The following is a 27916-nucleotide window of genomic DNA, read 5'->3' as shown; positions in this document are numbered from 1 at the left end:
CCAAATCTTCCAGAACAAACATTTCAACTATAATACTAACTAATTCTACAACCACCTAAAAGGAAGCGATTCCCAAACCTTCCAGAACAAACATTTCAACTATAATACTAACTAATTCTATAACCACCTAAAAGGAAGCGATTCCCAAATCTTCCAGAACAAACATGTCAACTATAATACTAACTAATTCTACAACCACCTAAAAGGAAGCGATTCCCAAACCTTCCAGAACAAACATTTCAACTATAATACTAACTAATTCTACAACCACCTAAAAGGAAGCGATTCCCAAACCTTCCAGAACAAACATTTCAACTATAATACTAACTAATTCTACAACCACCTAAAAGGAAGCGATTCCCTAATCTTCCAGAACAAACATTTCAACTATAATACTAACTAATTCTACAACCACCTAAAAGGAAGCGATTCCCAAATCTTCCAGAACAAACATTTCAACTATAATACTAACTAATTCTACAACCACCTAAAAGGAAGCGATTCCCAAATCTTCCAGAACAAACATTTCAACTATAATACTAACTAATTCTACAACCACCTAAAAGGAAGCGATTCCCAAATCTTCCAGAACAAACATTTCAACTATAATACTAACTAATTCTACAACCACCTAAAAGGAAGCGATTCCCAAATCTTCCAGAACAAACATTTCAACTATAATACTAACTAATTCTACAACCACCTAAAAGGAAGCGATTCCCAAATCTTCCAGAACAAACATTTCAACTATAATACTAACTAATTCTATAACCACCTAAAAGGAAGCGATTCCCAAATCTTCCAGAACAAACATTTCAACTATAATACTAACTAATTCTACAACCACCTAAAAGGAAGCGATTCCCAAACCTTCCAGAACAAAGCCATCACCTACAGAGAGATGAACCCGGAAAAGAGTCCCCTAAGCAAGCTGGTCCTGGGGCTCTGTTCACAAACACGAACAGACCCCATAGAGCCCGAGGACAGCAACACAATCAGACCCAACCAAATCATCAGAAAACTAATAAGATAATTACTTGACACATTGGAAAGAATTAACAAAAAAACCCAGAGCAAACTAGAATGCTATTTGGCCCTAAACAGAGAGGACACAGCGGCAGAATACCTGACCACTGTGATTGACCCAAAATTAAGGAAAGCTTTGACTATGTACAGACTCAGTGAGCATAGCCTTGCTATTGAGAAAGGCCACCTTCGCCGGTCTTCTCTTGAGTGCCAGGTCTGCCCTTGTGCACACTACCCACAAAGTGAGGAAACTGAGCTGCAAATCCTAACCTCCTGCCAAATGTATGACCATATTCGAGACACATATTTCCCTCAGATTACACAGACCCACAAAGATTTTTTAAACAAATCCAATCTACTGGGTGAAATATCACAGTGTGCCATCACAGCCACAAGAAAAGGGCAACCAGTGAAGAATAAACACCATATTTATGTATATTTTTTAAATTTTCTCTTTTGTACATGAACAATTTGCACATTGAAATGTCTTTATTATTTTGTAACTTTTGTGAGTGTACTGTTAATTTTGTATTATTTATTTCACTTTTGTTTATTATCTATTTCACTTGCTTTGGCAATGTAAACATATGCTTCCCATGCCAATAAAGCCCTTAAATTCAAATTGAATTGAGAGAGAGAGCGAGACAGAGAATTGTCTATTCCGTTTGCTTTGGCAATGTTAACATATGTTTCCCATGCCAATAAAGCCCTTAAATGTAATTGCGAGAGAGCGAGACACAGAATTGTCTATTCCGTTTGCTTTGGCAATGTTAACATATGTTTCCCCCACTGGAGAGAGTGCATTTGCTATGTAAATGTTGGTTTGCTGGTTCAAGCCCTGTTACCTCTTCAGTCACCAAAACACTAAGCTTAGTCAAAGTTAAAAAGTTGACATAACCAGTTTATCTGCCTCTCGTTGCCTGTCTCTCTGTGTGTGTTGTTTACTGTTAATTTCACTTTTGTTTATTATCTACTTCACTTTCTTTGGCAATGTTGACACATGTGTCCCGTGCCAATAAAGCCTTTAAATGTAATTGAGTTTTCTAACATGCCATGATGATACTTCTGGCATCCTCGACAACAGATTGGACGTTGGGCAGTACAAATGGCTCTGTTGGTATTGCATTGTCACACGGACACACACGGACACACACACACACACACACACACACACACACACTCAGGGACAATTGGAGAGGCCAGTGGAATGTTTTCATATAAACAGTAGTGTTCAAACCAGACAGGCTTAGTTTAGCTCTCACCCACTCTCGCATGCTGTTTACAGTGGCACTACACAGCAGCAAGAAGCCACTCATCAAGAGGGAGGAGTCTCTGTCTCTCTGAGTGTTTCTCTGTCTCTCTCTCTCACTCTCCATTTCCCTCATCTGTCTCAATACATTCACCACTCTCTCTCCCTAGAGACCAACAGAGTCCCTCCTCCCTCATATTGTAATGCACCTCTCTCTCCTCTCTCTTCTATTCAAGCTCTAGAGCCCCCCAGCCACTCACAGGTATCTATGAATAATCATGACCTGAAGCTTTTCATTGGATGGTTAAAAGTTCTAATTTACATTCCATATGCGTAAAGCAGTGGTAACAGTATCACACTTCCAATGAGAGGTTAATATGAATATACCATGAATATTCATTTATAGACTTAACCTATAGAGCCCAGTCCTATTGAACCCTTCTGTTGGGGACAGGTTGTCTATGAAATAAAGGCCAAAGCATTTCCCCTCCTCTTCCTCCCCCTCTCTGTTTCCCCTCCTCTTTCTCCCCCTCTCTCTGTTTCCCCTCCTCTTTCTCCCCCTCTCTGTTTCCCCTCCTCTTTCTCCCCCTCTCTCCCCCTCTCTGTTTCCCCTCCTCTTCTCCCCCTCTCTCCCCCTCTCTCCCCCTCTCTGTTTCCCCTCCTCTTTCTCCCTCCTCTCCCCCCTCTCACCTCCTCTCTGTTTCCCCTCCTCTTTCTCCCCTCTGTTTCCCCTCCTCTTTCTCCCCCTCTCTGTTTCCCCTCCTCTTTCTCCCCCTCTCTCCCCCTCCCACTCTCTCCCCCTCTCTCCCCCTCCCACTCTCTCCCCTCTCTCTCCCCTCTCTCCCTCTTTCTCCCCCTCTCTGTTTCCCCTCCTCTCTCTCCCCCTCTCTCCCCCTTTCTCCCCCTCTCTCCCACTGGTTGAATCAATGTTGTTTCCACATCATTTAAATGAAAGCTCGCCGCCATTGGACTCTGGATCAGTGGAAACGTGGTCTCTGGAGTGATGAATCACGCTTCACCATCTGGCAGGCCAACAGACGAATCTTGGTTTGGCAGATGCCAGGAGAACGCTACCTCCGCCAATGCATAGTGCCAACTGTAAAGTTTGGCGGAGGATGATGAATAATGGTCTGGGGCTGTTTTTCCATTTTGGGGCTAAGGACCTTTAGTTCCAGTGAAGGGAAATCTTAACGCTACAGCATGCAATGAATATTCTAGATGATTCTGGGCTTCCAACTTTGAGGCAACAGTTTGGTGAAGGCCCTTTCCTGTTTCAGCATGACCATTTTATTTGTTTAACCTTTATTTAACTAGGCATGTCAGTTAAAACATAAATTCTTATTTATAATGACGGCCTACCGGGGAACAGTTGGTTAACTGTTTTGTTCAGGGGCAGAATGACAGATTTTTACCTCGTCAGCTCTGGGATTCGATCCAGAAACCTTTCGGTTACTAGTCCAATACTAACCACTAGGCTACGTGCTCTAACCACTAGGCTACGTGCTCTAACCACTAGGCTACGTGCTCTAACCACTAGGCTACGTGCTCTAACCACTAGGCTACCTGCTCTAACCACTAGGCTACCTGCTCTAACCACTAGGCTACCTGCTCTAACCACTAGGCTACCTGCTCTAACCACTAGGCTACCTGCTCTAACCACTAGGCTTCCTGCTCTAACCACTAGGATACCTGCTCTAACCACTAGGCTACCTGCTCTAACCACTAGGCTACCTGCTCGACCTCACTAATGCTCGTGGCTGGAAATGGAAGCAAGTCCCCACAGCAATGTTCCAGCATCTAGTGGAAAGCCTTCCCAGAAGAGTGGAGGCTGATATTACAGCAAAGGGGGGACCAACTCCATATTAATGCTTATCATTTTTGAATGAGGTGTTTGACGAGCAGGTGTCCACATACTTTTGGTCATGTAGTGTATATATCCAGCCCCCCTCAACCTCCTCCAATCCTCTTCAACCTCCTCCAATCCTCCTCAACCTCCTCCAGCCCTCCTCACCCTTCTATACAGCCCTCCTCACCCTTCTACAGCTTCCCTCAACCTCCTCCAGCTCATCTAGGTGGCTACGGGAGGCTAAGTGGCTACGAGAGGCTAGGTGGCTACGGGAGGCTAGGTGGATCGGGGGGGCTAGGTGGCTGGGGGGGGCTAGGTGGCTACGGGAGGCTAGGTGGCTATGGGGGGCTAGGTGGCTAGGGGAGGCTTGGGGTGCCTAGGGGGCTAGGGAGGTTAGGTGGCTAGGGGGCTTGGAGAAGCTAGGGGGCTAGGAGAGGCTAGGGGGCTAGGGGAGGCTAGGGGGCTAGGAGAGGCTCGGGGGCTTGGAGAGAATTGGGGTGGATAGGGGGCTTGGGGAGGCTAAGGGATGCTAGGGGAGGCTAGGGGATGCTAGGGGAGGCTAGGTGGCTAGGGGGCTTGGGGAGGCTAGGTGGCGCTAGGGGGCTAGGAGAGGCTAGGGGGCTAGGAGAGGCTAGGGGGCTAGGAGAGGCTAGGGGGCTAGGAGATGCTAGGGGGCTTGGAGAGGCTAGGGGGCTAGGAGAGGCTAGGGGCTAGGTGAGGCTAGGGGGCTAGAGGAGGCTAGGGGGCTAGGAGAGGCTCGGGGGCTTGGAGAGGATTGGGGTGGATAGGGGGCTTCGGGAGGCTAAGGGATGCTAGGGGAGGCTAGGGGATGCTAGGGGAGGCTAGGGGGCTTGGGGAGGCTAGGTGGCACTAGGGGGCTAGGAGAGGCTAGGGGGCTAGGAGAGGCTAGGGGGCTTGGAGAGGCTAGGGGGCTAGGAGAGGCTAGGGGGCTAGGGGGCTTGGGGAGGCTAGGGGGCTTGGAGAGGCTAGGGGCTAGGGGCTAGGAGAGGCTAGGGAGCTAGGGGAGGCTAGGGAGCTAGGGGGGGCTTGGGGTGGATAAGGGGCTTGGGGAGGCTAAGGGATGCTAGGGGAGGCTAAGGGATGCTAGGGGAGGCTAGGGGATGCTAGGGGAGGCTAGGTGGCTTGGGGAGGCTAGGTGGCGCTAGGGGATGCTAGGGGAGGTTAGGTGGCTAGGGGAGGCTTGGGGAGGCTAGGGGGCTTGGAGAGGCTAGGGGGCTAGGAGAGGACTAGGGGGCTAGGAGAGGCTAGGGGGCTTGGAGAGGCTAAGGGATGCTAGGGGAGGCTAGGGGATGCAAGGTGGGTAGGGGGCTTGGGGAGGCTAAGGGGCTTGGAGAGGATTGGGGTGGATAGGGGGCTTGGGGAGGCTAAGGGATGCTAGGGGAGGCTAGGGGAGGCTAGGTGGCTAGGGGGCTTGGGGAGGCTAGGTGGCGCTAGGGGGCTAGGAGAGACTAGGGGGCTAGGAGAGGCTAGGGGGCTAGGAGAGGCTAGGAGAGGCTAGGGGGCTAGGAGAGGCTAGGGGGCTAGGAGAGGCTAGGGGGCTAGGTGAGGCTAGGGGGCTTGGAGAGGCTAGGGGGCTAGGGGAGGCTAGGGGGCTTGGAGAGGCGAGGGGGCTCGGAGAGGCGAGGGGGCTAGGAGAGGCTAGGGGGCTAGGGGGCTAGGAGAGGCTAGGGGGCTTGGAGAGGCTAGGGGGCTTGGAGAGGCTAGGGGGCTAGGAGAGGCTAGGGGGCTAGGAGGCTAGGAGAGGCTAGGGGGCTAGGAGAGGCTAGGAGAGGCTAGGGGGCTAGGAGAGGCTAGGGGCTAGGGGGCTAGGAAGCTAGGGGGCTTGGGGAGGATTGGGGTGGATAGGGGGCTTGGGGAGGCTAAGGGATGCTAGGGGAGGCTAGGGGATGCTAGGTGGCTAGGGGGCTTGGGGAGGCTAGGTGGCGCTAGGGGATGCTAGGGGAGGTTAGGTGGCTACGGGAGGCTAGGTGGAGCTGAGAGGTTTTTGTAGGAGAAGGGGGAGGAAAACTGTTTCCCCAGACCAAGACAGACAGGAGGAGAACACAGAGAGAGTGATAGAGCGATGAAGAGTGATAGAGCGAGGGAAAGGGGAGAGATGGAGAGTGATAGAGCGAGGGAAAGGGGAGAGATGGAGAGTGATAGAGCGAGGGAAAGGGGAGAGTGATAGAGCGAGGGAAGGGGGAGAGATGGAGAGGGATAGAGCGAGGGAAAGGGGAGAGATGGAGAGTGATAGAGCGAGGGAAAGGGGAGAGATAGAGAGGGATAGAGCGAGGGAAGGGGGAGAGATGGAGAGTGATAGAGAGATGGAGAGTGATAGAGCGATGGAGAGGGAGAGATGGAGAGGGATAGAGATGTTTTTGTTAGTTTATTTAATCTTTATTTAACCAGGAAGGGCTCATTGAAATTTGAAATCTCTTTTTCAAGGGAGAGGGGAGAGTGATAGAGCGATGGAGAGGGGAGAGGGACACTGGGAGAGATGGAGAGGGAGAGCGATAGAGAGATGGAGGGACAGAGGGAGAGATGGAGGGAGAGCGATGGAGAGGGACAATGGGAGAGATATGGAGGGAGAGCGATAGAGAGATGGAGGGACACTGGGAGAGGTGGAGAGCGATAGAGAGATGGAGAGGGACAATGGGAGAGATGGAGAGGGAGAGCGATAGAGAGATCGAGAGGGACACTGAGAGAGATGGAGAGGGAGAGTGATAGAGAGATGGAGAGGGACACTGGGAGAGGTGGAGAGGGAGAGCGATAGAGAGATGGAGAGGGACACTGGGAGAGATGGAGAGGGACAATGGGAGAGATGGAGAGAGAGAGCGATAGAGAGGGAGAGATGGAGGGAGAGCGATAGAGAGATGGAGAGGGACAATGGGAGAGATGGAGAAAGAGCGCGATAGAGAGATGGAGAGGGACAATGGGAGAGGGGAGAGATGGAGAGTGATAGAGCGAGGGAAAGGGGAGAGATGGAGAGTGATAGAGCAATGGAGAGGGATAGAGATGTTTTGTTAGTTTATTTAATCTTTATTTAACCAGGAAGGGCTCATTGAAATTTGAAATCTCTTTTTCAAGGGAGAGGGGAGAGTGATAGAGCGATGGAGAGGGGAGAGGGACACTGGGAGAGATGGAGAGGGAGAGCGATAGAGAGATGGAGGGACAGAGGGAGAGATGGAGGGAGAGCGATGGAGAGGGACAATGGGAGAGATGGAGAGGGAGAGCGATAGAGAGATGGAGGGACACTGGGAGAGGTGGAGAGCGATAGAGAGATGGAGAGGGACAATGGGAGAGATGGAGAGAGAGAGCGATAGAGAGATCGAGAGGGACACAGAGAGATGGAGAGGGAGAGTGATAGAGAGATGGAGAGGGACACTGGGAGAGGTGGAGAGGGAGAGCAATAGAGAGATGGAGAGGGACACTGGGAGAGATGGAGAGGGACAATGGGAGAGATGGAGAGAGAGAGCGATAGAGAGGGAGAGATGGAGGGAGAGCGATAGAGAGATGGAGAGGGACAATGGGAGAGATGGAGAGGGAGAGCGATAGAGAGGGAGAGATGGAGGGAGAGCGATAGAGAGATGGAGGGACACTGGGAGAGGTGGAGAGGGATAGAGAGATGGAGAGGGACACTGGGAGAGATGGAGAGGGAGAGCGATAGAGAGATGGAGGGACACTGGGAGAGGTGGAGAGGGAGAGGGATAGAGAGAGGGACACTGGGAGAGGAAGAGGGAGAGCGATAGAGAGATAGAGAGGGACACTGGGAGAGATGGAGAGGGAGAGCGATAGAGGGACACTGGGAGAGATGGAGAGGGAGAGCGATAGAGAGATGGAGAGGGACACTGGGAGAGAGGGAGAGCGATAGAGAGATGGAGGGACACTGGGAGAGGTGGAGAGGGATAGCGAGATGGAGAGGGACACTGGGAGAGATGGAGAGGGAGAGCGATAGAGAGAAGGAGAGGGACACTGGGAGAGACGGAGAGGGAGAGCGATAGAGAGATGGAGAGGGGAGAAGGACACTGGGAGAGATGGAGAGGGAGAGCGATAGAGGGATGGAGAGGGACACTGGGACAGATGGAGAGGGACAATGGGAGAGATGGAGAGGGAGAGCGAAAGAGAGATGGAAAGGGGAGAGGGACACTGGGAGAGATGGAGAGGGAGAGCGATAGAGAGATGGAGGGACACTGGGAGAGATGGAGAGGGAGAGCGATAGAGAGATGGAGGGGGACACTGGGAGAGATGGAGAGGGAGAGCGATAGAGAGGGAGAGATGGAGGGAGAGCGATAGAGAGATGGAAAGGGGAGAGGGACACTGGGAGAGATGGAGAGGGAGAGCGATAGAGAGATGGAGGGACACTGGGAGAGATGGAGAGGAAGAGCGATGGAGGGACACTGGGAGAGATGGAGAGCAATAGAGAGATGGAGGGACACTGGGAGAGATGGAGAGCGAAAGAGAGATGGAGAGGGAGAGCGAGTAGGATAGTGAGATTGAGATGTATGAAAACAATGTCACACACCCACTCATACACACACCCTCTCCCCCTCGTACACACACCCTCTCCCCCTCGTACACACACCCTCTCCCCCTCGTACACACACCCTCTATCCCCCTCGTACACACACCCTCTCCCCCTCGTACACACACCCTCTCCCCCTCTCCCTCAGTCTACATACAGAAACGTGTCAGATCCATGTGTTGAACAGGAAAAAGGATTTATGATCCCTCCATGGAGTCTCCCTATGGAACAATGTGTCCCAAATGGCACACTATTCCCTATTTAGTGCACTACTTTAGACCAGAGGCCTATGGGCCCCCTGGACAAAAGAAGTGCACTACACAAGGGGAGTGGGTGCCGAATGTTCCCGGGCCGTTTAATTCCCAATGCCTGGAAAACATTCCCGCCAGCTCGACCATTCCCCCAAAACCGAGCGGGAATCACAAAAGGCCAGGGAGCCAGAGAGCTGCCCCAGTGTTTAGAGTCGGTCTGAAAGCACACATGTAATTCACCCATCAATCACTCTAGCTCCCTCGTCCTCTCACGCTAAACGGGGGAGGGGAGTGTGTTCCTGTAAGCCAGACACACACACACACAAACAGGCAGAAAGGGGCAGGGCCACACACACAAATACAAGACAGACGCACAAATAGACAGGGAAAGGGTCACACGCACACCTACTCCTACAGACATCCACCCCCCCCCACACACACGCACACCTTCTTCTCCTATACATTTCCCCCCTGCACAGCCCGCCCCCCACAATCTATAAACTCAGAGCCATGTCTGCCCAGCTCTATATCCCTCTATGGGTAAGTGCCTCCAACCTCACAGTTAAAATCACACAGACACACATTTCCAGTGAGTGAGTGCACGGGCCGCGACCCCGCAGAAACAGGCCAGTACACGGGCCGCGACCCCGCAGAAACAGGCCAGTACACGGGCCGCGACCCCGCAGAAACAGGCCAGTACACGGGCCGCGACCCCGCAGAAACAGGCCAGTGCACGGGCCGCGACCCCGCAGAAACAGGCCAGTGTAGCATATTGTCTCTGACTATTGTTTCTGTATGATCTTCTTTTATTGTGTTGCATTGTGGGGAGAGGAGGGGGGGGGGCTATGTATGCTTCAAATGCAATGTTTCCCTTTGCTGACATGTTGCCAGCTCTCTTTCACAGACACATATTTGAATCACCCCCCCCCAAAAAAAAAATACTTCCTAAAAGGTCAAATAAAACAAATGAAATGAATAAATAAAGATGAATAATATTTAGAACATCCATAATTCAGAAGAATGATGTGGTTTATTCTGAGATGCCAGACGATGGGTCATGATGATGCCATATGCTGACTAACTGTTAGTAGACGTGAGACAGCAGCACTAGCAGGTACTTCCTGTTGTTTACCATGTGATTTAACAGGTACAACCTTTTGAGACTTTCTGTCATTTGTGTTTCCCAGACAGGCTCAACACTGAGGCGTCCTGTAATTAAAATGGTAATAACTGAACTCAACTTTGTCAGAGAATAGGCTTATTCACTGATAATACTATAGTAATAACTAACTTCAAATTGAATCACTGTCTTAAAAATGCTAATACCATAATATATTAAAGTATCCAGTAGGGCTGGGAGTTGCCAGGGACCATAGTGAGGGACCTCACGTTCTCTCTCTGTATCTCTCTCTCTGTCTCTCTCTCTCTGTCTCGCTGTATCTCTCTCTCTCTCTATCTCTCTCTCTCTCTGTATCTCTTTCTTTCTCTGTATCTCTCTCTCTCTCTCGGTCTCTCTCTCTCTCTCTCTCTCTCTGTATCTCTGTCTCTCTCTCTGTATCTCTGTCTCTCTCTCTCTCTCTCAATTTTGTCCACCTCCTAAGTATGAATTTTAATTATATATATATATGCATCCAGTTTTCTTAAAGGGGGGGTTGACTATGCTCTATGTTATTTAAAAATGGTTTTGTTTTATGCAGAGAGCAGGAGACAAGCCATGGACAATGAACTTCCCATGGTACCAAACCTCTTATCAGCAGAACGGGGATGTTGTTACGAGCTTAGTGCAAACCCGACACCTCACATAGAAACACACTGGTCAGATAGGAACCACATTAAACCCAAGATGGCGAGGAGAGCGACAAGCAGTCCCCTGCACCTCTCTGGGTTAAATGGATTAAATGCAGAAGACATAACTGTCCATGAATCCCCTTTTCCTCTTGACAAGGCCTGGCACAAAGAGGATATATTTGAATGTGTGATTCATATCTATGTAAAACGAGACTCTCTCCATCCCTGTGATACAATGCCTTGCAGACAAAAAGGTCCTTTCTTTCATGCCTTAACTGAATTTCCTATGGAAGAGTCTTCTGAAATGGTAGATAACACCACAGAAAAAAATAATATAGTTTGGGCCAGGTAGAATTTAGCCTGGCTATAAAACAGTCAGAATATAGTCTGGGCCAGGTAGAATTTAGCCTGGCTATAAAACAGTCAGAATATAGTCTGGGCCAGGTAGAATTTAGCCTGGCTATAAAACAGACAGAATATGGTCTGGGCCAGGTAGAATTTAGCCTGGCTATAAAACAGTCAGAATATAGTCTGGGCCAGGTAGAATTTAGCCTGGCTATAAAACAGTCAGAATATAGTCTGGGCCAGGTAGAATTTAGCCTGGCTATAAAACAGTCAGAATATAGTCTGGGCCAGGTAGAATTTAGCCTGGCTATAAAACAGTCAGAATATAGTCTGGGCCAGGTAGAATTTAGCCTGGCTATAAAACAGTCAGAATATAGTCTGGGCCAGGTAGAATTTAGCCTGGCTATAAAACAGTCAGAATATAGTCTGGGCCAGGTAAAATTTAGCCTGGCTATAAAACAGTCAGAATATAGTCTGGGCCAGGTAGAATTTAGCCTGGCTATAAAACAGTCAGAATATAGTCTGGGCCGGGTAGAATTTAGCCTGGCTATAAAACAGACAGAATATGGTCTGGGCCAGGTAGAATTTAGCCTGGCTATAAAACAGTCAGAATATAGTCTGGGCCAGGTAGAATTTAGCCTGGCTATAAAACAGTCAGAATATAGTCTGGGCCAGGTAGAATTCAGCCTGGCTATAAAACAGTCAGAATATAGTCTGGGCCAGGTAGAATTTAGCCTGGCTATAAAACAGACAGAATATAGTCTGGGCCAGGTAGAATTTAGCCTGGCTATAAAACAGTCAGAATATAGTCTGGGCCAGGTAGAATTTAGCCTGGCTAAAAAACAATCAGAATATAGTCTGGGCCAGGTAGAATTTAGCCTGGCTATAAAACAGTCAGAATATAGTCTGGGCCAGGTAGAATTTAGCCTGGCTATAAAACAGTCAGAATATAGTCTGGGCCAGGTAGAATTTAGCCTGGCTATAAAACAGTCAGAATATAGTCTGGGCCAGGTAGAATTTAGCCTGGCTATAAAACAGACAGAATATAGTCTGGGACAGGTAGAATTCAGCCTGGCTATAAAACAGACAGAATATAGTCTGGCCCAGGTAGAATTTAGCCTGGCTATGAAACAAAGTGCTGCATTCACTATTGTTCGTTTGACTTTCCACTGGTTCAACCAGGAACATAGCCAAGTGACTAAGAACAGTATATATAGTGAAAACAACAGTCTCTATAGTGAAAACAACAGTATCTATAGTGAAAACAACAGTATATATAGTGAAAACAACAGTATCTATAGTGAAAACAACCGTATCTATAGTGAAAACAACAGTATCTATAGTGAAAACAATCATACCTATAGTGAAAACAACAGTCTCTATAGTGAAAACAACAGTCTCCATAGTGAAAACAACCGTATCTATAGTGAAAACAACCGTATCTATAGTGAAAACAACCGTATCTATCGACACCATTTTTCGTAGTCAATTAGCAAGACGGCATCTCGTGTGTAACCACATTCATATTTCAGCCCACACACCATCCGGACACAAACATGTTGACCGCACTGTCTGTTTGGTTGCTTTGCTCTTGCTGTCAGTGAAGGACCATCTGTTAGACCAAACAATGGAGCTTATTTAGTGTAGACCAGGAATGCAAGCCTGTTCTTCTGACTACCACTCCAACAATAGGCCGTGTTATAACTATGTGCCAGACCCCTTCGCTACATTCCACAGCAAATGTGGGTAAATATGTCCTGATAGTCTAGCGTGTCTAGCAGGCAGAGTGTCTAGCAGGCAGAGTGTCCGTATGTGTCCCAAAATGGTACACTATTCCCTATGTAGTGCACTATTTCTGAACAGCTCCCTGGTTAAAATGTGTGCACTACACACATAGGGAATATGGTTACATGTGGGACGGAGACATACAGCCGGTCTGTGAATGGAATCACATCACTTTTCACAGACAGATGGGACAATATGCTGCAAGGCTTTTACACAGAAACAAGGTTGTTATCACCAACATCCAGTCAGCAGTGACTATAGGATAGCAGCAGTGACTATAGGATAGCAGCAGTGACTACAGGAGAGCAGCAGTGACTACAGGAGAGCAACAGTGACTACAGGAGAGCAGCAGTGACTACAGGAGAGCAGCAGTGACTACAGGAGAGCAACAGTGACTACAGGAGAGCAGCAGTGACTACAGGAGAGCAGCAGTGACTACAGGAGAGCAGCAGTGACTACAGGAGAGCAGCAGTGACTACAAGACAGCAGCAGTGACTACAGGACAGCAGCAGTGACTACAGGACAGCAGCAGTGACTACAGGACAGCAGCAGTGACTACAGGAGAGCACCAGTGACTACAGGAGAGCAGCAGTGACTACAGGAGAGCAGCAGTGACTACAGGACAGCAGCAGTGACTACAGGACAGCAGCAGTGACTACAGGAGAGCAACAGTGACTCTAGGAGAGCAACAGTGACTACAGGAGAGCAGCAGTGACTACAGGAGAGCAGCAGTGACTACAGGAGAGCAACAGTGACTACAGGAGAGCAGCAGTGACTACAGGAGAGCAGCAGTGACTACAGGACAGCAGCAGTGACTACAGGACAGCAGCAGTGACTACAGGAGAGCAGCAGTGACTACAGAAGTCAGCAGGTACATTGACTTGTTGCTGCATTTCAATGGCAGACAGACAAAAAAAACATACAGCTCCTGGAGCTGTGTTCAATGCTCAAAAACAGTGTTGACACTATTGAGACGCATAGACTTGTTCTTTATCACATTAGATTAGGCCACTAGTTCTATTTGCCGATCCCAGTAAAGCGATTCTTGATGGTAAACCGTTTTCCCTTCACGGACACGGCTCCTGTGCGCTCAGCCTGATCGGACCTTTCGCTCCCGAAATCTGTCGCAGACAGTAAAAAGCAATCCTATGCATAGGCTACTCAAATGATAGCCCATCATCACAGGGTACTCCGTGTGGTTTTTTTACTGAGGAAATAATCCCACATTATAAATACTGAATATACATTATCCTAATGTTGGCTATTGATGAGAGAGCGCACAAAAGAAGCGCTGGTTAGTTTACGTGAATTCCAAGTAATAAAACGGACCTGAACAATGGAAGTAGCCTATATCTGTGAAATATTAACAAACACTTATCCTAGTGTTCTTAGGCTATTAATGTAGCAGAATATTTTAACAACTTTTGTAAAAGAAGTCCATACACAATTGACTTGTCCGCGCAACGTAAATCGGAGTGCAGAACATTGTTTCACGCGCATGGAAATATATTTTCTTAAAAGCGTGCACGTGACTACACGCTTTATGCGTCGAATCCATTCGTGTAGAGACTAATAAATACAAACAAAACGAAAACATTTTGTCTGAACTTCTAATTGTTTCAATACACGTTGTGATATGTTTACAAACATCATATAAAATCCGCTATTCCGTTATTCTATTCAATGTGTTGTGCTTTTCTCCTTTATTGAATGCAACCATTGCATCCAAACAAATGCGTTTGTTTTTTCGGGGAAAAGAATATAGCATTTTAAAGATTACTTACGATTTGAGAGGATTCTGAATGACAGTCGCCATTTTGCTGCGAAACTGTAACCCAATACTCTAAATCTCAGAGCTGTTTGGGACCCCATGAAGAAGACAACCAATAAGGTGCTAGGCGCCCCGCTCCTTAACCAATACAATAATAGTATCCAGAGATCAGGCGTGGTTTATGAGAAACTGTCAAAAGCGTTTCATAAAGACGACGACGCTTGATACAGTAGCGAGAGTACAACTTTATATTAATCTGTGATGTTGCACACATATACAAATCATCACCGGTCACTAGTCAGTATAAATCCATTGCATAGTGTGGGTATATATCGGCCGGCGTATGAAAGAGATATTTCAAGGAGTGGCTGCATTTCCTAGCAGGGAAAATGAAAACATGGTCAGTTGTCCTACTGTGTTCCTTTGTGCCTGTCGCAAACCGACCATCTTTTATTTTCTCAACATATAAGATACTCTATTTCCTTCAGTGGCATTTAGCAAAACAAATAGAATGGTATTAGAACAAGGACATAATAATATGCAGTAGTGCAGTAAAATATAATAACATAGGTCAGATTTTGGTTTGATTGATATTATAGAAGCATTAATCAAACATGAAGGTTTGTTTACACAAGAAATGCATTACAAAGCAATGCTCTATCCATAACCTAAACCAATCACAACTTCTTTATTACTACAGACGACAGTCATCTCTGATACAATGTTACAAATGTTTCATTCATGAGAATGATGATTAAAGTCACATTTCGTTAGAGGAAACGATAGTGATTGAAAGCACAAGCAGCCAATAGTGAAGCCGCAAAGAGGGCCACTAATTGTGAGCGATAAGCCAATGAGGGTTAGGGGCGGGTGTTAACTTGGTCACGTGGGTGCAACGTTGTAGCAGGTAAAATGAACTTTGTGTCAAAGCTCCGATGTTCAATAATATATTTGATCAACATCGTATCCTCTAATTACTACACGAATAATCCCATTTCATTTTAAATATAGTAATGATTCATCATTCAAATTGTCTACGTACCACGTGTCTGTATTTAAAGGGCTTTTGTTAGCAGGCGAAATGGCTAGCCGAATTAGCTAACTTGCTAGCTAGCTACCAAGTACACAACACAGAAGCGAGTGACAGACTTCGTGTTGATATTTACTGTCCGGTATTTGTGTCCATAGCAATAGCAGGGATGAAGAAAGGGAATTGGCGTGACAGGGGCAGGGACCGTAGGCGACTCGGTTACCGCTCTGACTGGCAAAGGGACAGGACACAGGAACAAAGGTAGGATGGTGACAACGTCTCTCACGACCACAGGTTGGTTGGCCCTAATTATGTGTAAACTACCTTATTTACAGCTCGTTTAGTTGATCTATCAAATGCCCGGGGCGTTCTTGGGCCATTAATCTTAATTCAGTGTATGTTATATGATCGGAATTACACGTATTCCTAAACTCTGTTATAATCTTGCCCGTGTGTTGTTTTACCGGTGTAATGATGGCATTGGGCTCCAGAGTGGTGCAGCGGTCTAAGGCACTGCATCTCAGTGCTAGAGGCATCACTACAGACCCTGGTTCGATTCCAGAGCTGTTTCACAACCGGGCGTGATTGGGAGTCCCACAATTGTCTCAGCGCCGTTAGGATTAGGCCGGGGTAGGCCGTCATTGTAAATAATAATTTGTTGTTAACTGACTTGCCTCTCCTCTCTGGTCCCCAGGTATGGCAGCAGTGAAGCAGGCCCCTCCTACAGAGACAGGACCCCAGAGAATAGGTCTATTTCTAGTAGTGCAGCCTCCTCCTCCTCCTCACCCTCCTCCTCCTCCTCCTCCGCTGCTCCAGGTCAGTTACACTCAGACACACCTTTCTACCTGGTTGTAGAATGACTACTTATAAATCAGTGCAGTCCAAAGTGTGTCACTGCACGTACAAGGACAATACAGACTCCGTGTCGTTACCGTCCGCGTCGTTACCTTGTCCTTCCGTCTCCAGAGCTGCCGGGGTTCTACTTTGACGCTGAGAAGAACCGTTACTTCCGGCTGCTGCCGGGCCACAACAACTGTAACCCTCTGACCAGAGGGCTGCTGCAGGAGAGAGAGCAGGAGAAGCACAGGGCCAGGATGATCACTGAGGACGAGAGGCCCAGGAAGGTACTACCACAGACGGGGAACTTTTGATGGTGGATGAGGGGCATTTGGGACCCTATCGAATTAAAAAATAAATAATATGTTTTGTGTCTTATAGCCCCGCTAGATGACGTCTCTCCTTCCCTAATTGAAAACGACAGCAGCAGCTCTGAAGGGCTTTTCTAGTGTGTTTTGTTTCTCCCTCCAGAAAGCACCAAGAGCAGGCCTGAACTCAGCTCTGTTGCTGCAGAAAAGACATCTGGGTCTGCTGCCTGGGAACTCTTACAGTAGGTACGGTATCAAAAGTACACACACACACACGTACATACGTACGTCGTTATTGGGTCCCTTATGAGTGTGTGTGTCCAGGCTGATCCATGAGGTGAAGGTGAGTGGGATGAGACGTCACAGACTGGAGGTCCAGAGCTCTGAAAGCAGCAGTCCCAACACAGACCACTTTAGACTCATAGTGGTGAGTTACGCACGCACGCACACACACACACACACGCTTTCTTTGGACTTTTAAGAAGAACGTTGGCAATGGTAGACTGGTGTAAACTTCCTCCTGATTGCCCTCTTTGTTTCTCTCTTACTCCTTCTCCTCTCTCTCCTCCCCTCACTTCTTCCTCCCCCCTTTCGTCCTCTCTCCCTCCTCCCCTCTCTCTCTCTCCCCCACACTTCCTCCCCTCTCCTCTTCTCTCTCCCCTCCCTCCCCTCTCTCTCTCCCCCACACTTCCTCCCCTCTCCTCTCTCTCTCTCTCTCCCTCCCTCCCCCTCCGCCTACCCCACACTTCCTCCCCCTCCTCCTCTCTCTCTCTCCCTCCCTCCCCTCACTCTCCCCCACACTTCCTCCCCTCTCCTCTCTCTCTCTCTCTCTCTCTCTCCCTCCTCCCCTCTCTCTCCCCCACACTTCCTCTCCTCTTCTCTCTCTCTCTCTCTCTCCCTCCTCCCCTCTCTCTCTCTACCCCACACTTCCTCCCTCTCCTCTTCTCTCTCTCCCTCCTCCCCTCTCTCTCTCCCCCCACACTTCCTCCCCTCTCCTCTTCTCTCTCTCTCCCTCCTCCCCCCTCTCCCCCACACTTCCTCTCCTCTTCTCTCTCTCTCTCTCTCTCTCCCCACACTTCCTCTCCTCTTCCCTCTCTCTCCCCCCCTCCTCCCCTCTCTTCCCCACACTTCCTCCCCTCTTCTCTTCTCTCTCTCCGTCCTCCCCTCTCTCTCTCCCTCCTCCCCTCTCCTCTTCTCTCTCAGGGTGACTCTGCATGTGAGCGAGTGTTCACGGTTAACGACGTGTCTCACGGAGGCTGCAAGTACGGCATCATGAACTTCAGAGGCTGCAGCAGGGGCTCCCTGTCTGTCAAGATGTGTGACAACCTCTACTTTACAAATAGAAAGGTGAGAAGGAGAGAGAGGGCTGAGGATAACCTCTACCAACAGAAAGGTGGGATGGAGGGGAGTGTTAGGAGCGGGGGAGACTGGGAATGAAGGCTAGTTTTGGAGTTGGGCATTAGAAGCATGCTGGATGGTAGGAATATCTACCCAGGCAACTTGAACGCCTATACGCTAAACTATGTTGTCCCTGTTTTCTACCTGTTCTGTACCTGTGTTTTATATATATATATATATATATGTCTGTTCCACCTGTTCAGTACCTGTGTTTTATATATATATATATATGTCTGTTCCACCTGTTCAGTACCTGTGTTATAAACATGTTGTCTGTGTTTCAGGTGAACTCAATCTGCTGGGCCTCCGTCACCCACTCTGACTCACACGTCCTGTATCCGTCTTACACAGCAGACTGTGATGCTACTCAATGTGGTTACTGACCCTGCTTCCTTAGCAGAGTTGCCAACAGCCCGGATGCTTCCGGTGTTGCCAGGATACGGCTAAATCAACCTTCCTTCTCAGCTGAAAGCCGAATGTGGGAACTTCACTCTGGTGTTTATTTTAGGCCTGCTACGTTAGAGTTCACGACCCTGCCTAGTCACTCGAGTTTGTCTCGACGGGGGTCAAAGGTCCCCTCAGCATGTTCATATTCAGACCGTCAGTAGCTGTACTTAAGAGAGTTGTTGGGTTGGTGTTTTCTTGACTCCAGTGTTCAGCCTGTGTCTGGTGGGCATGGCAGAGACTCCTGGCTGTGTCAGTTTACTACCAGCCTCGCTCTTCAGCAACTCCAACCCAGGTAACTTTTCCATGTGCTTCTTTCAGAACATACTGTACTTTTCATGACATTTTACTGTAATGTAATACTATAATGTTCATATATTTCATGCTGAGCGTATTCGTTATTTCTCTCCTCTCTCCTCTTCTCTCCTCTTCTCTCCTCTCTCCTCCTCCTCCTCTCTCTTCCTCTTCTCTCTTCCTCTTCTCTCTTCCTCTTCTCTCCTCCTCTTCTCTCCTCCTCTTCTCTCCTCCTCCTCCTCGTCCTCCTCCCTCCTCGTCCTCCTCTCTCGCCCTCTCCTCCTCTCTCGTCCCTCCTCCTCTCTCGTCCCTCCTCCCTCCTCCTCTCGCCCCTCCTCCTCTCGTCCCCTCCTCCTCTCTCGTCCCCTCCTCTCTCTCCTCGCCCCTCCTCTCGTCCTCCACCTCTCTCGCCCTCCTCCTCTCGCCCCTCCTCCTCTCGCCCTCCTCTCTCCTCCTCCTCTCATCCTCCCCTCCTCTCTCCTCCTCTCGCCCTCCTCCTCCTCTCTCGCTCCTCTCTCGTCCCTCCTCCTCTCTCTCGTCCCTCCTCCTCTCTCTCGTCCCTCCTCCTCTCTCGCCCTCCTCCTCTCCTCCTCCTCCTCTCGCCCCCTCCTCTCTCCTCCTCTCTCGTCCCTCTCCTCTCTCCTCCTCTCTCTCTCCTCCTCCTCCTCTCTCCTCCTCCTCTCGCCCCTCCTCTCTCCCTCTCTCGCCCTCCTCCTCTCTCCTCTCGTCCTCTCCTTTCCTCCCTCTCGCCCTCCTCTCTCTCTCCCTCCCTCTCTCGTCCTCCTCCCCCTCCTCCTCCTCTCCTCTCTCTCGCCCCTCCTCTCTCTCGTCCCTCCTCTCTCTCGCCCCTCCTCCTCTCTCCTCCCCTCCCCTCCTCCTCCTCCTCGTCCCTCCTCGCCCCTCCTCCTCTCCTCCTCCTCTCTCCTCCTCCTCGCTCCCTCCTCTCTCCTCCCTCTCTCTCTCGCCCTCCCTCCCCTCCTCCCTCCTCCTCCTCTCTCGTCCCTCCTCCTCCTCTCTCGTCCTCCTCTCTCTCGTCCTCCTCCTCTCTCCTCCTCCTCTCTCGTCCTCCTCCTCCTCCTCTCTCGCCCCCTCCTCTCTCATCCTCCTCTCTCTCGTCCTCCTCTCTCCTCCTCCTTTCTCTCCTCCTCCTCTCTCGTCCCCTCCTCCTCTCTCCTCCTCTCGTCCCCTCCTCTCCTCCTCCTCCATCGTCCCCCTCCCTCCTCCTCTCCCCCTCCCTCCTCTCTCCCTCCTCCCCTCTCTCCCCGTCCTCCCCCTCCTCCTCCTCCTCCTCCTCTCTCGTCCCCCTCTCCTCCTCTCTCGTCCTCCTCCTCCTCCTCTCTCGTCCTCCTCTCTCTCCCCCTCCTCTCTCCCCTCCCCCGTCCTCCTCTCTCCCCTCCTCTCTCCTCCTCTCTCCCCTCCTCCCCTCTCGCCCTCCTCCTCCTCTCTCCTCCTCTCGCCCTCCCCTCCTCTCGTCCTCCTCTCGCCCTCCTCTCTCGTCCTCCTCTCTCGCCTCCTCCCTCCCCGCCTCGTCCTCCTCTCTCCTCCTCCTCTCTCGTCCTCCTCTCTCCTCCTCCTCTCTCGTCCTCCTCTCTCGTCCTCCTCTCTCCTCCTCCAGACCAGCCAGGGATGCTGTGTAGTTTTAAGATCTCTACAGCCTGGTCCTGTGCCTGGTGTCTCAACCCTCAGGCGGACAAAACATTTAGCACGGGTGAGTTGGAGGCCTCCCATCATCTTTACCAATTGATTAGCATTTACACTACAATGTTAGTGATACAGGAGCAGCACCATTTCATACAATGTTCCCGACATGAAACATCTCACTGAGACTTGCCTGTTCATTAATAATAACAGATCATTAAATGACAATAACATTCTGTTCTTCTTACTCTTCCTTTTATACATATATATATATATATACACACACACACACACACACACACACACACACACACACACACACACACACACACACACACACACACACACACACACACTGGTTGCAGGTTAGATTCTCATAGCCAGCCTGTCTTTTCTCTTAACACTGGCCTGGTGGCCATTTTGAAAAGCACCATTTTAGTGACCGTTTCCCCATCTGTCTCCCCGTTTCCCCGTCTGTCTCCCGTGGCCTTTCCCCCGTCTGTCTCCCCGTTTCCCCGCCTGTCTCCCCGTTTCCCCGCCTGTCTCCCCGTTTCCCCGCCTGTCTCCCCCGTTTCCCCGCCTGTCTCCCCGTTTCCCCGTCTGTCTCCCGTGGGCCTTTCCCCCGCCTGTCTCCGGTGGCCGTTTCCCCCTCTCTGTCTCCCCGTTTCCCCGTCTGTCTCCCCGTCTGTCTCCCCGTTTCCCCGTCTGTCTCCCCGTTTCCCCGTCTGTCTCCCCGTTTCCCCGTCTGTCTCCCCGTTTCCCCGCCTGTCTCCCCGTTTCCCCGCCTGTCTCCCGTTTCCCCGCCTGTCTCCCCCGTTTCCCCGCCTGTCTCCCCGTTTCCCCGCCTGTCTCCCCGTTTCCCCGCCTGTCTCCCCGTTTCCCCGCCTGTCTCCCCCGTTTCCCCCGCCTGTCTCCCCGTTTCCCCGCCTGTTTCCCCGTTTCCCGTCTGTCTCCCCGTTTCCCCGTCTGTCTCCCCGTTTCCCCGTCTGTCTCCCCGTTTCCCCGTCTGTCTCCCCGTTTCCCCGCCTGTCTCCCCGTTTCCCCGCCTGTCTCCCCGTTTCCCCGCCTGTCTCCCCGTTTCCCCGCCTGTCTCCCCGTTTCCCCGCCTGTCTCCCCCTTTCCCCGTCTGTTTCCCCGCCTGTCTCCCCTTTTCCCCGTCTGTCTCCCCGTTTCCCCGTCTGTCTCCCGTGGTCTTTGTGTTCGTCTGTTGCCAGGTCTGTCTCGCAGGGTGATAGTGACGGACACAGTGACGGGCAGGAGACAGACCTATGGCATCGGCAGTGATGTGCTGGCACAGCAGTTTGCCCTCAGGGTGAGTTAGTGGTGCCAAGGCATTCACTTAGACTCATTGTCACAAAAAGTGTAACCAACACTGGTGAGAAGCTGATATTTCTGTAGTGTGTGTGTGTGTGTGTGATGAACAGATGGAGGGGCGCTTCTCAAACTTATTTTTTATTGACCGTCAAGAGTTTTTAACAGCCCTTGCCCCCTCCCTCATTCCCCTCGCCCTCCCTTATTCCCCTCCCTTATACCCCTCCCTCATTCCCCTCTCCTTCCCTCATTCCCCTCTCCCTCCCTCATTCCCCTCTCCCTCCCTCATTCCCCTCTCCCTCCCTCATTCCCCTCTCCCTCCCTCATTCCCCTCTCCCTCCCTTATTCCCCTCTCCCTCCCTTATTCCCTTCCCTTATACCCCTCCCTCATTCCCCTCGCCCTCCCTCTTTCCCCTCGCCCTCCCTCTTTCCCCTCGCCCTCCCTCTTTCCCCTCGCCCTCCCTCTTTCCCCTCGCCCTCCCTCTTTCCCCTCGCCCTCCCTCTTTCCCCTCGCCCTCCCTCTTTCCCCTCGCCCTCCCTTATTCCCCGCCCCTCCCTTATTCCCTCTCATTCCCCTCTCCCTCCCTCATTCCCCTCTCCCTCTCTCATTCCCCTCGCCCTCTCTCATTCCCCTCGCCCTCTCTCATTCCCCTCTCCCTCTCTCATTCCCCTCTCTCATTCCCCTCTCCCTCTCCCTCTCTCATTCCCCTCTCTCATTCCCCTCTCCCTCTCTCTCCCTCATTCCCCTCTCTCTCCCTCATTCCCCTCTCTCTCCCCTCATTCCCCTCGCCCTCTCTCATTCCCCTCTCCCTCCCTCATTCCCCTCATTCCCCTCTCCCTCCCTTATTCCCCTCCCTTATACCCTCCCCCTTTCCACTCGCCCTCTCTCATTCCCCTCTCCCCCTCTCTCATTCCCCTCTCCCCCTCTCCCCCTCCTCCCCCCTCTCATTCCCCTCTCCCCTCTCTCATTCCCCTCTCCCCCTCTCTCATTCCCCTCCCCCCCTCTCTCATTCCCCTCTCCCCCCCTCTCTCATTCCCCTCCCCCCCTCTCTCATTCCCATTCCCCCCTCTCTCATTCCTCTCTCATTCCCCTCTCCCCCCTCTCTCATTCCCCTCTTCCCCCCTCTCATTCCCCTCTCCCCCTCTCTCATTCCCCTCTCCTCCCCTCTCTCATTCCCCTCTCCCTCCATCCAGGCTCCGGTCCTGTTTAATGGTTGCAGGTCAGGAGAGATCTTCAGTATCGACCTGCGTCAGAGAGGCAGACGGGACCACAGCTGGAAGGCCTGCAAGTTCTCCCAGGACTCTGCTATCACCTCCGTACGAATACTACAGGATGAGAACTACCTACTGGCCGCGGACATGATTGGAGAGGTGGGACAGACCGATACACTGGGACAGGCCACACACAGACACGGACACACACACAAACACGGACACACACACACGTGGTAAAGTTCGCCTTCTCCAACTCTGTTTTACCTGTGTGTTGATATGTGTCACGGCAGATCAAGCTGTGGGATGTACGAGTAACAAAACCAGTGCGGAAGTACGAGGGTCATCATAACCAACACGCCTACTTACCCCTCCACGTCAACGAAGCTGAGGGACTGCTGATGGCTGGTAGGTTACAGGGCCTTACTGCTGATGGCTGGTAGGTTACAGGGCCTTACTGCTGATGGCTGGTAGGTTACAGGGCCTTACTGCTGATGGCTGGTAGGTTACAGGGCCTTACTGCTGATGACTGGTAGGTTACAGGGCCTTACGGCTGGTAGGTTACAGGGCCTTACGGCTGGTAGGTTACAGGGCCTTACGGCTGGTAGGTTACAGGGCCTTACGGCTGGTAGGTTACAGGGCCTTACTGCTGATGGCTGGTAGGTTACAGGGCCTTACTGCTGATGGCTGGTAGGTTACAGGGCCTTACTGCTGATGGCTGGTAGGTTACAGGGCCTTACTGCTGATGGCTGGTAGGTTACAGGGCCTTACTGCTGATGGCTGGTAGGTTACAGGGCCTTACTGCTGATGGCTGGTAGGTTACAGGGCCTTACTGCTGATGGCTGGTAGGTTACAGGGCCTTACTGCTGATGGCTGGTAGGTTACAGGGCCTTACTGCTGATGGCTGGTAGGTTACAGGGCCTTACTGCTGATGGCTGGTAGGTTACAGGGCCTTACTGCTGATGGCTGGTAGGTTACAGGGCCTTACTGCTGATGACTGGTAGGTTACAGGGCCTTACTGCTGATGGCTGGTAGGTTACAGGGCCTTACTGCTGATGGCTGGTAGGTTACAGGGCCTTACTGCTGATGGCTGGTAGGTTACAGGGCCTTACTGCTGATGGCTGGTAGGTTACAGGGCCTTACTGCTGATGGCTGGTAGGTTACAGGGCCTTACTGCTGATGGCTGGTAGGTTTGGTAGGTTACAGGGCCTTACTGCTGATGGCTGGTAGGTTACAGGGCCTTAAAAAATTCTACATCACCTGTACTCCACACACAGAGACGCGTACAAAGCTCTCCCTAGCCCTCCATTTGTTAAATCTGACCACAACTCTATCCTCCTGATTCCTGCTTACAAGCAAAAATTAAAGCAGGAAGCACTGGATCAATAAAAAAGTGGTCAGGTGAAGCAGATGCTAAACTACTGGACTGGAATATGTTCCGGGATTCTTCCGATGGCATTGAGTAGTACACCACATCAGCCACTGGCTTCGTCAATAAGTGCATCGAGGACGTCGTCCCCACAGTGACTGTACGTACATACCCCAACCAGAAGCCATGGATTACAGGCAACATTCGCACTGAGCTAAAGGGTAGAGCTGCCGCTTTCAAGGTGTGAGACTCTAACCGGGAAGCTTACAAGAAATCCCGCTGTGCCCTGCGACGAACCATCAAACAGGCAAAGCATCAATACAGGACTAAGATTGAATCATACTCCACCGGACGCTCGTCGGATGTGGCAGGGCTTGCAAACTATTACAGACTACAATAGGGAAGCACAGCCAAGAGCTGCCCAGTGACGAGCCTACCAGACGAGCTAAATCACTTCTATGCTTGCTTCGAGGCAAGCAACACTGAGGCATGAGAGCAATCAGCATTTCCAGATGACTGTGTGAACACGCTCTCCGTAGCCGACGTGAGTAAGACCTTTAAACAGGTCAACATACACAAGGCTGCAAGGCCAGACAGATTACCAGGACGTGTGCTCCGGGCATGTGCTGACCAACTGGCAGGTGTCTTCACTGACATTTTCAACATGTCCCTGATTGAGTCTGTAATACCAACATGCTTCAAGCAGACCACCATCGTCCCTGTGCCCAAGAACACAAAGGCAACCCAATTTGCATACCGCCTTAACAGATCTACGGATGATGCAATCTCTATTGCACTCCCTTTCCCAACTGGACAAAAGGAACACCTATGTGAGAATGCTGTTCATTGACTACAGCTCAGCGTTCAACACCATAGTGCCCTCAAAGCTCATCAATAAGCTAAGGATCCTGGGACTAAACACCTCCCTCTGCAACTGGATCCTGGACTTCCTGACAGGCCGCCCCCAGGTGGTGAGGGTAGGTAGCAACACATCGGCCACGCTGATCCTCAACACTGGAGCTCCCCATGGGTGCGTACTCAGTCCCCTCCTGTTCACCCACGACTGCAACACCATCATTTTCCCGGCATCAACATGCAATCCAGTCTTTCTTGGTTGATGAAAGGTTCTTCTACACCTGCATTGCTTGCTGTTTGGGGTTTTAGGCTGGGTTTCTGTACAGCACTTTGTGACATCAGCTGATGTAAGAAGGACCTTTATAAATACACTTGATTTGACTAACTGCTTCTCTCTCTCAAGAGTTTTTATGAGAAATATTACTGTTATGATACATTCCAGATTGCCTGTATGGGTGTCAGCTCAGACCACCCATACATACCCAACAAGACATGCCACCAGGGGTCTCCAAGTCCAAAAAGAATTCAAGGCACAAATAGAACCTCATAGAATACCAAATAGAACCCCATAGAGTGCCAAATAGAACCCCATAGAATGCCAAATAGAACCCCATAGAATACCAAATAGAACCGTTTTTTAAAGAGCCATGATCGCATGGAACTCCCATCTCCAATTACTCAAGCAAACAGCAAAATGACCTTTAAAAAAACGGATTAAACAACATCTCATGGAACAGCAGCGGACACACCTCATTTTGTTGTATTTTAAATGTGTGTGACACTGAAGGACAGTCAATCAGTGTTTTGTTGTATTTTAAATGTGTGACTGTCCTTCAGTGTCTCAGTGTTTTGTTGTATTTTAAATGTGTGTGTGTGACTGTCCTTCAGTGTCTATCAGTGTTTTGTTGTATTTTAAATGTGTGTGTGACTGTCCTTCAGTTTCTATCAGTGTTTTGTTGTATTTTAAATGTGTGTGTGACTGTCCTTCAGTGTCTGTGTTTTGTTGTATTTTAAATGTGTGTGTGACTGTCCTTCAGTGTCTATCAGTGTTTTGTTGTATTTTAAATGTGTGTGTGACTGTCCTTCAGTGTCTATCAGTGTTTTGCTACTTGTCTTTTTTTATATATTTATATTTGTGGACCCCAGGAAGAGTAGCTGATGCTTCTGCAAAAGCCAACGAGGATCCGAATAAACGTTTCAGAAAAGTGCCTGCTAAATTACTGAAATGTACATGTCAAATGAAATGAGAGAAGAATGACAAGTGTCTTGCCCTTTTCCGTTTGTCTTCTCCAGTGGGTCAGGACTGCTACACCCGTCTGTGGTCTTTGGGGACGGCCAGCTCCTGAGGACCATCCCATCTCCCCACCCTGCTGGAAAGGACATGATCCCCAGCGTGGTCTTCTCTTCTCAGCTAGGAGGCAACAGAGGCCTGCCTGGTCTCCTCATGGCTGTCAGGCACGATCTGTATTACTTCTCTTATAACAGTGACTACCAGGAGGGAGGAGGGGGAAGTGGCTACCAGGAGGGAGGAGGGGTAGTGGCTACCAGGAGGGAGGAGGGGTAGTGGCTACCAGGAGGGAGGAGGGGGAGGGAGGCTACCAGGAGGGAGGAGGGGTAGTGGCTACCAGGAGGGAGGAGGGGTAGTGGCTGCCAGGAGGGAGGAGGGGTAGTGGCTGCCAGGAGGGAGGAGGGGTAGTGGCAGCCAGGAGGGAGGAGGGGTAGTGGCTGAGGCAGCCAGGAGGGAGGAGGGGTAGTGGCTGAGGCAGCCAGGAGGGAGGAGGGGTAGTGGCTGGAGGCAGCCAGGAGGGAGGAGGGGTAGTGGCTGAGGCAGCCAGGAGGGAGGAGGGGTAGTGGCTGAGGCAGCCAGGAGGGAGGAGGGGTAGTGGCTGAGGCAGCCAGGAGGGGAGGAGGGGGAGGGAGTGGCTGAGGCAGCCAGGAGGGAGGAGGGGTAGTGGCTGAGGCAGCCAGGAGGGAGGAGGGGGTAGTGGCTGAGGCAGCCAGGAGGGAGGAGGGGTAGTGGCTGAGGCAGCCAGGAGGGAGGAGGGGTAGTGGCTGAGGCAGCCAGGAGGGAGGAGGGGTAGTGGCTGAGGCAGCCAGGAGGGAGGAGGGGTAGTGGCTGAGGCAGCCAGGAGGGAGGAGGGGTAGTGGCTGAGGCAGCCAGGAGGGATAGTGGCTGAGGCAGCCAGGAGGGAGGAGGGGTAGTGGCTGAAATTTTCTTTGCAAAGTAACTGGATTGAAGAGGACTCTTACTGCCTAAAGTTATCAGCCTGGAGCTTCAAGACGTCAAGGAGAGCATTGGGTCTGACCGTAGAGCTGCAGATGGACTGCCGGAACATGGATCCAGGACTCTCTACTATATTTGTCTACCAGTGAACCCTGAATTATGTCCACAGAAACTGCAATTCATCAACTGCTATTATTGAAGTTGTTTCTTTTGTCTTTATAATAATAACGGTAATTATTCATCCGAAACAGATTTAAATGATTGATGTTTATACGATTCAAAACAACATATTTTATCCATGGTGATTGAATGGATGGCATGGAATTATAAAATAAAAATAGCATTGTCAACAGACCTCCACATAACCAGTCTGCTTTAAAAAAATAAAAAATGATGACACACACACTTTGAGG

General features: G+C 50.4%; 2 protein-coding genes across 2 annotated transcripts in view; one reads left to right on the top strand and one right to left on the bottom strand.

The window, feature by feature from the left end:
* Positions 1-14683, bottom strand: part of LOC135529360 (zinc finger protein DPF3-like) — a 60081-nt gene extending 45398 nt beyond the window's left edge. Inside the window, exon 1 of the mRNA XM_064958138.1 lies at positions 14597-14683. Within this exon, the coding sequence (XP_064814210.1) occupies positions 14597-14628 (32 nt within the window). The 5' untranslated portion in view covers positions 14629-14683. The remainder of the gene's footprint in view (positions 1-14596) is intronic.
* Positions 14684-15460: 777 nt separating this feature from the next.
* On the top strand, positions 15461-26843 carry LOC135529356 (DDB1- and CUL4-associated factor 4-like). The gene is given in 15 exon segments (XM_064958136.1): positions 15461-15490; positions 15772-15874; positions 16308-16429; positions 16580-16737; positions 16922-17004; positions 17083-17185; positions 17962-18105; positions 18441-18490; positions 18816-18895; positions 20510-20602; positions 21747-21844; positions 23038-23214; positions 23349-23463; positions 26573-26605; positions 26608-26843. Coding segments are annotated over 14 exon segments (1584 nt in total). The 5' UTR covers positions 15461-15490; positions 15772-15782.
* The last annotated feature ends 1073 nt before the right edge of the window (positions 26844-27916 follow it).

Source organism: Oncorhynchus masou, unplaced genomic scaffold, assembly GCF_036934945.1.
Source record: "Oncorhynchus masou masou isolate Uvic2021 unplaced genomic scaffold, UVic_Omas_1.1 unplaced_scaffold_1146, whole genome shotgun sequence".
NCBI classification, from domain to species: Eukaryota; Metazoa; Chordata; class Actinopteri; order Salmoniformes; family Salmonidae; genus Oncorhynchus; species Oncorhynchus masou.
This window is presented reverse-complemented; position numbering and strand designations above follow the sequence as displayed.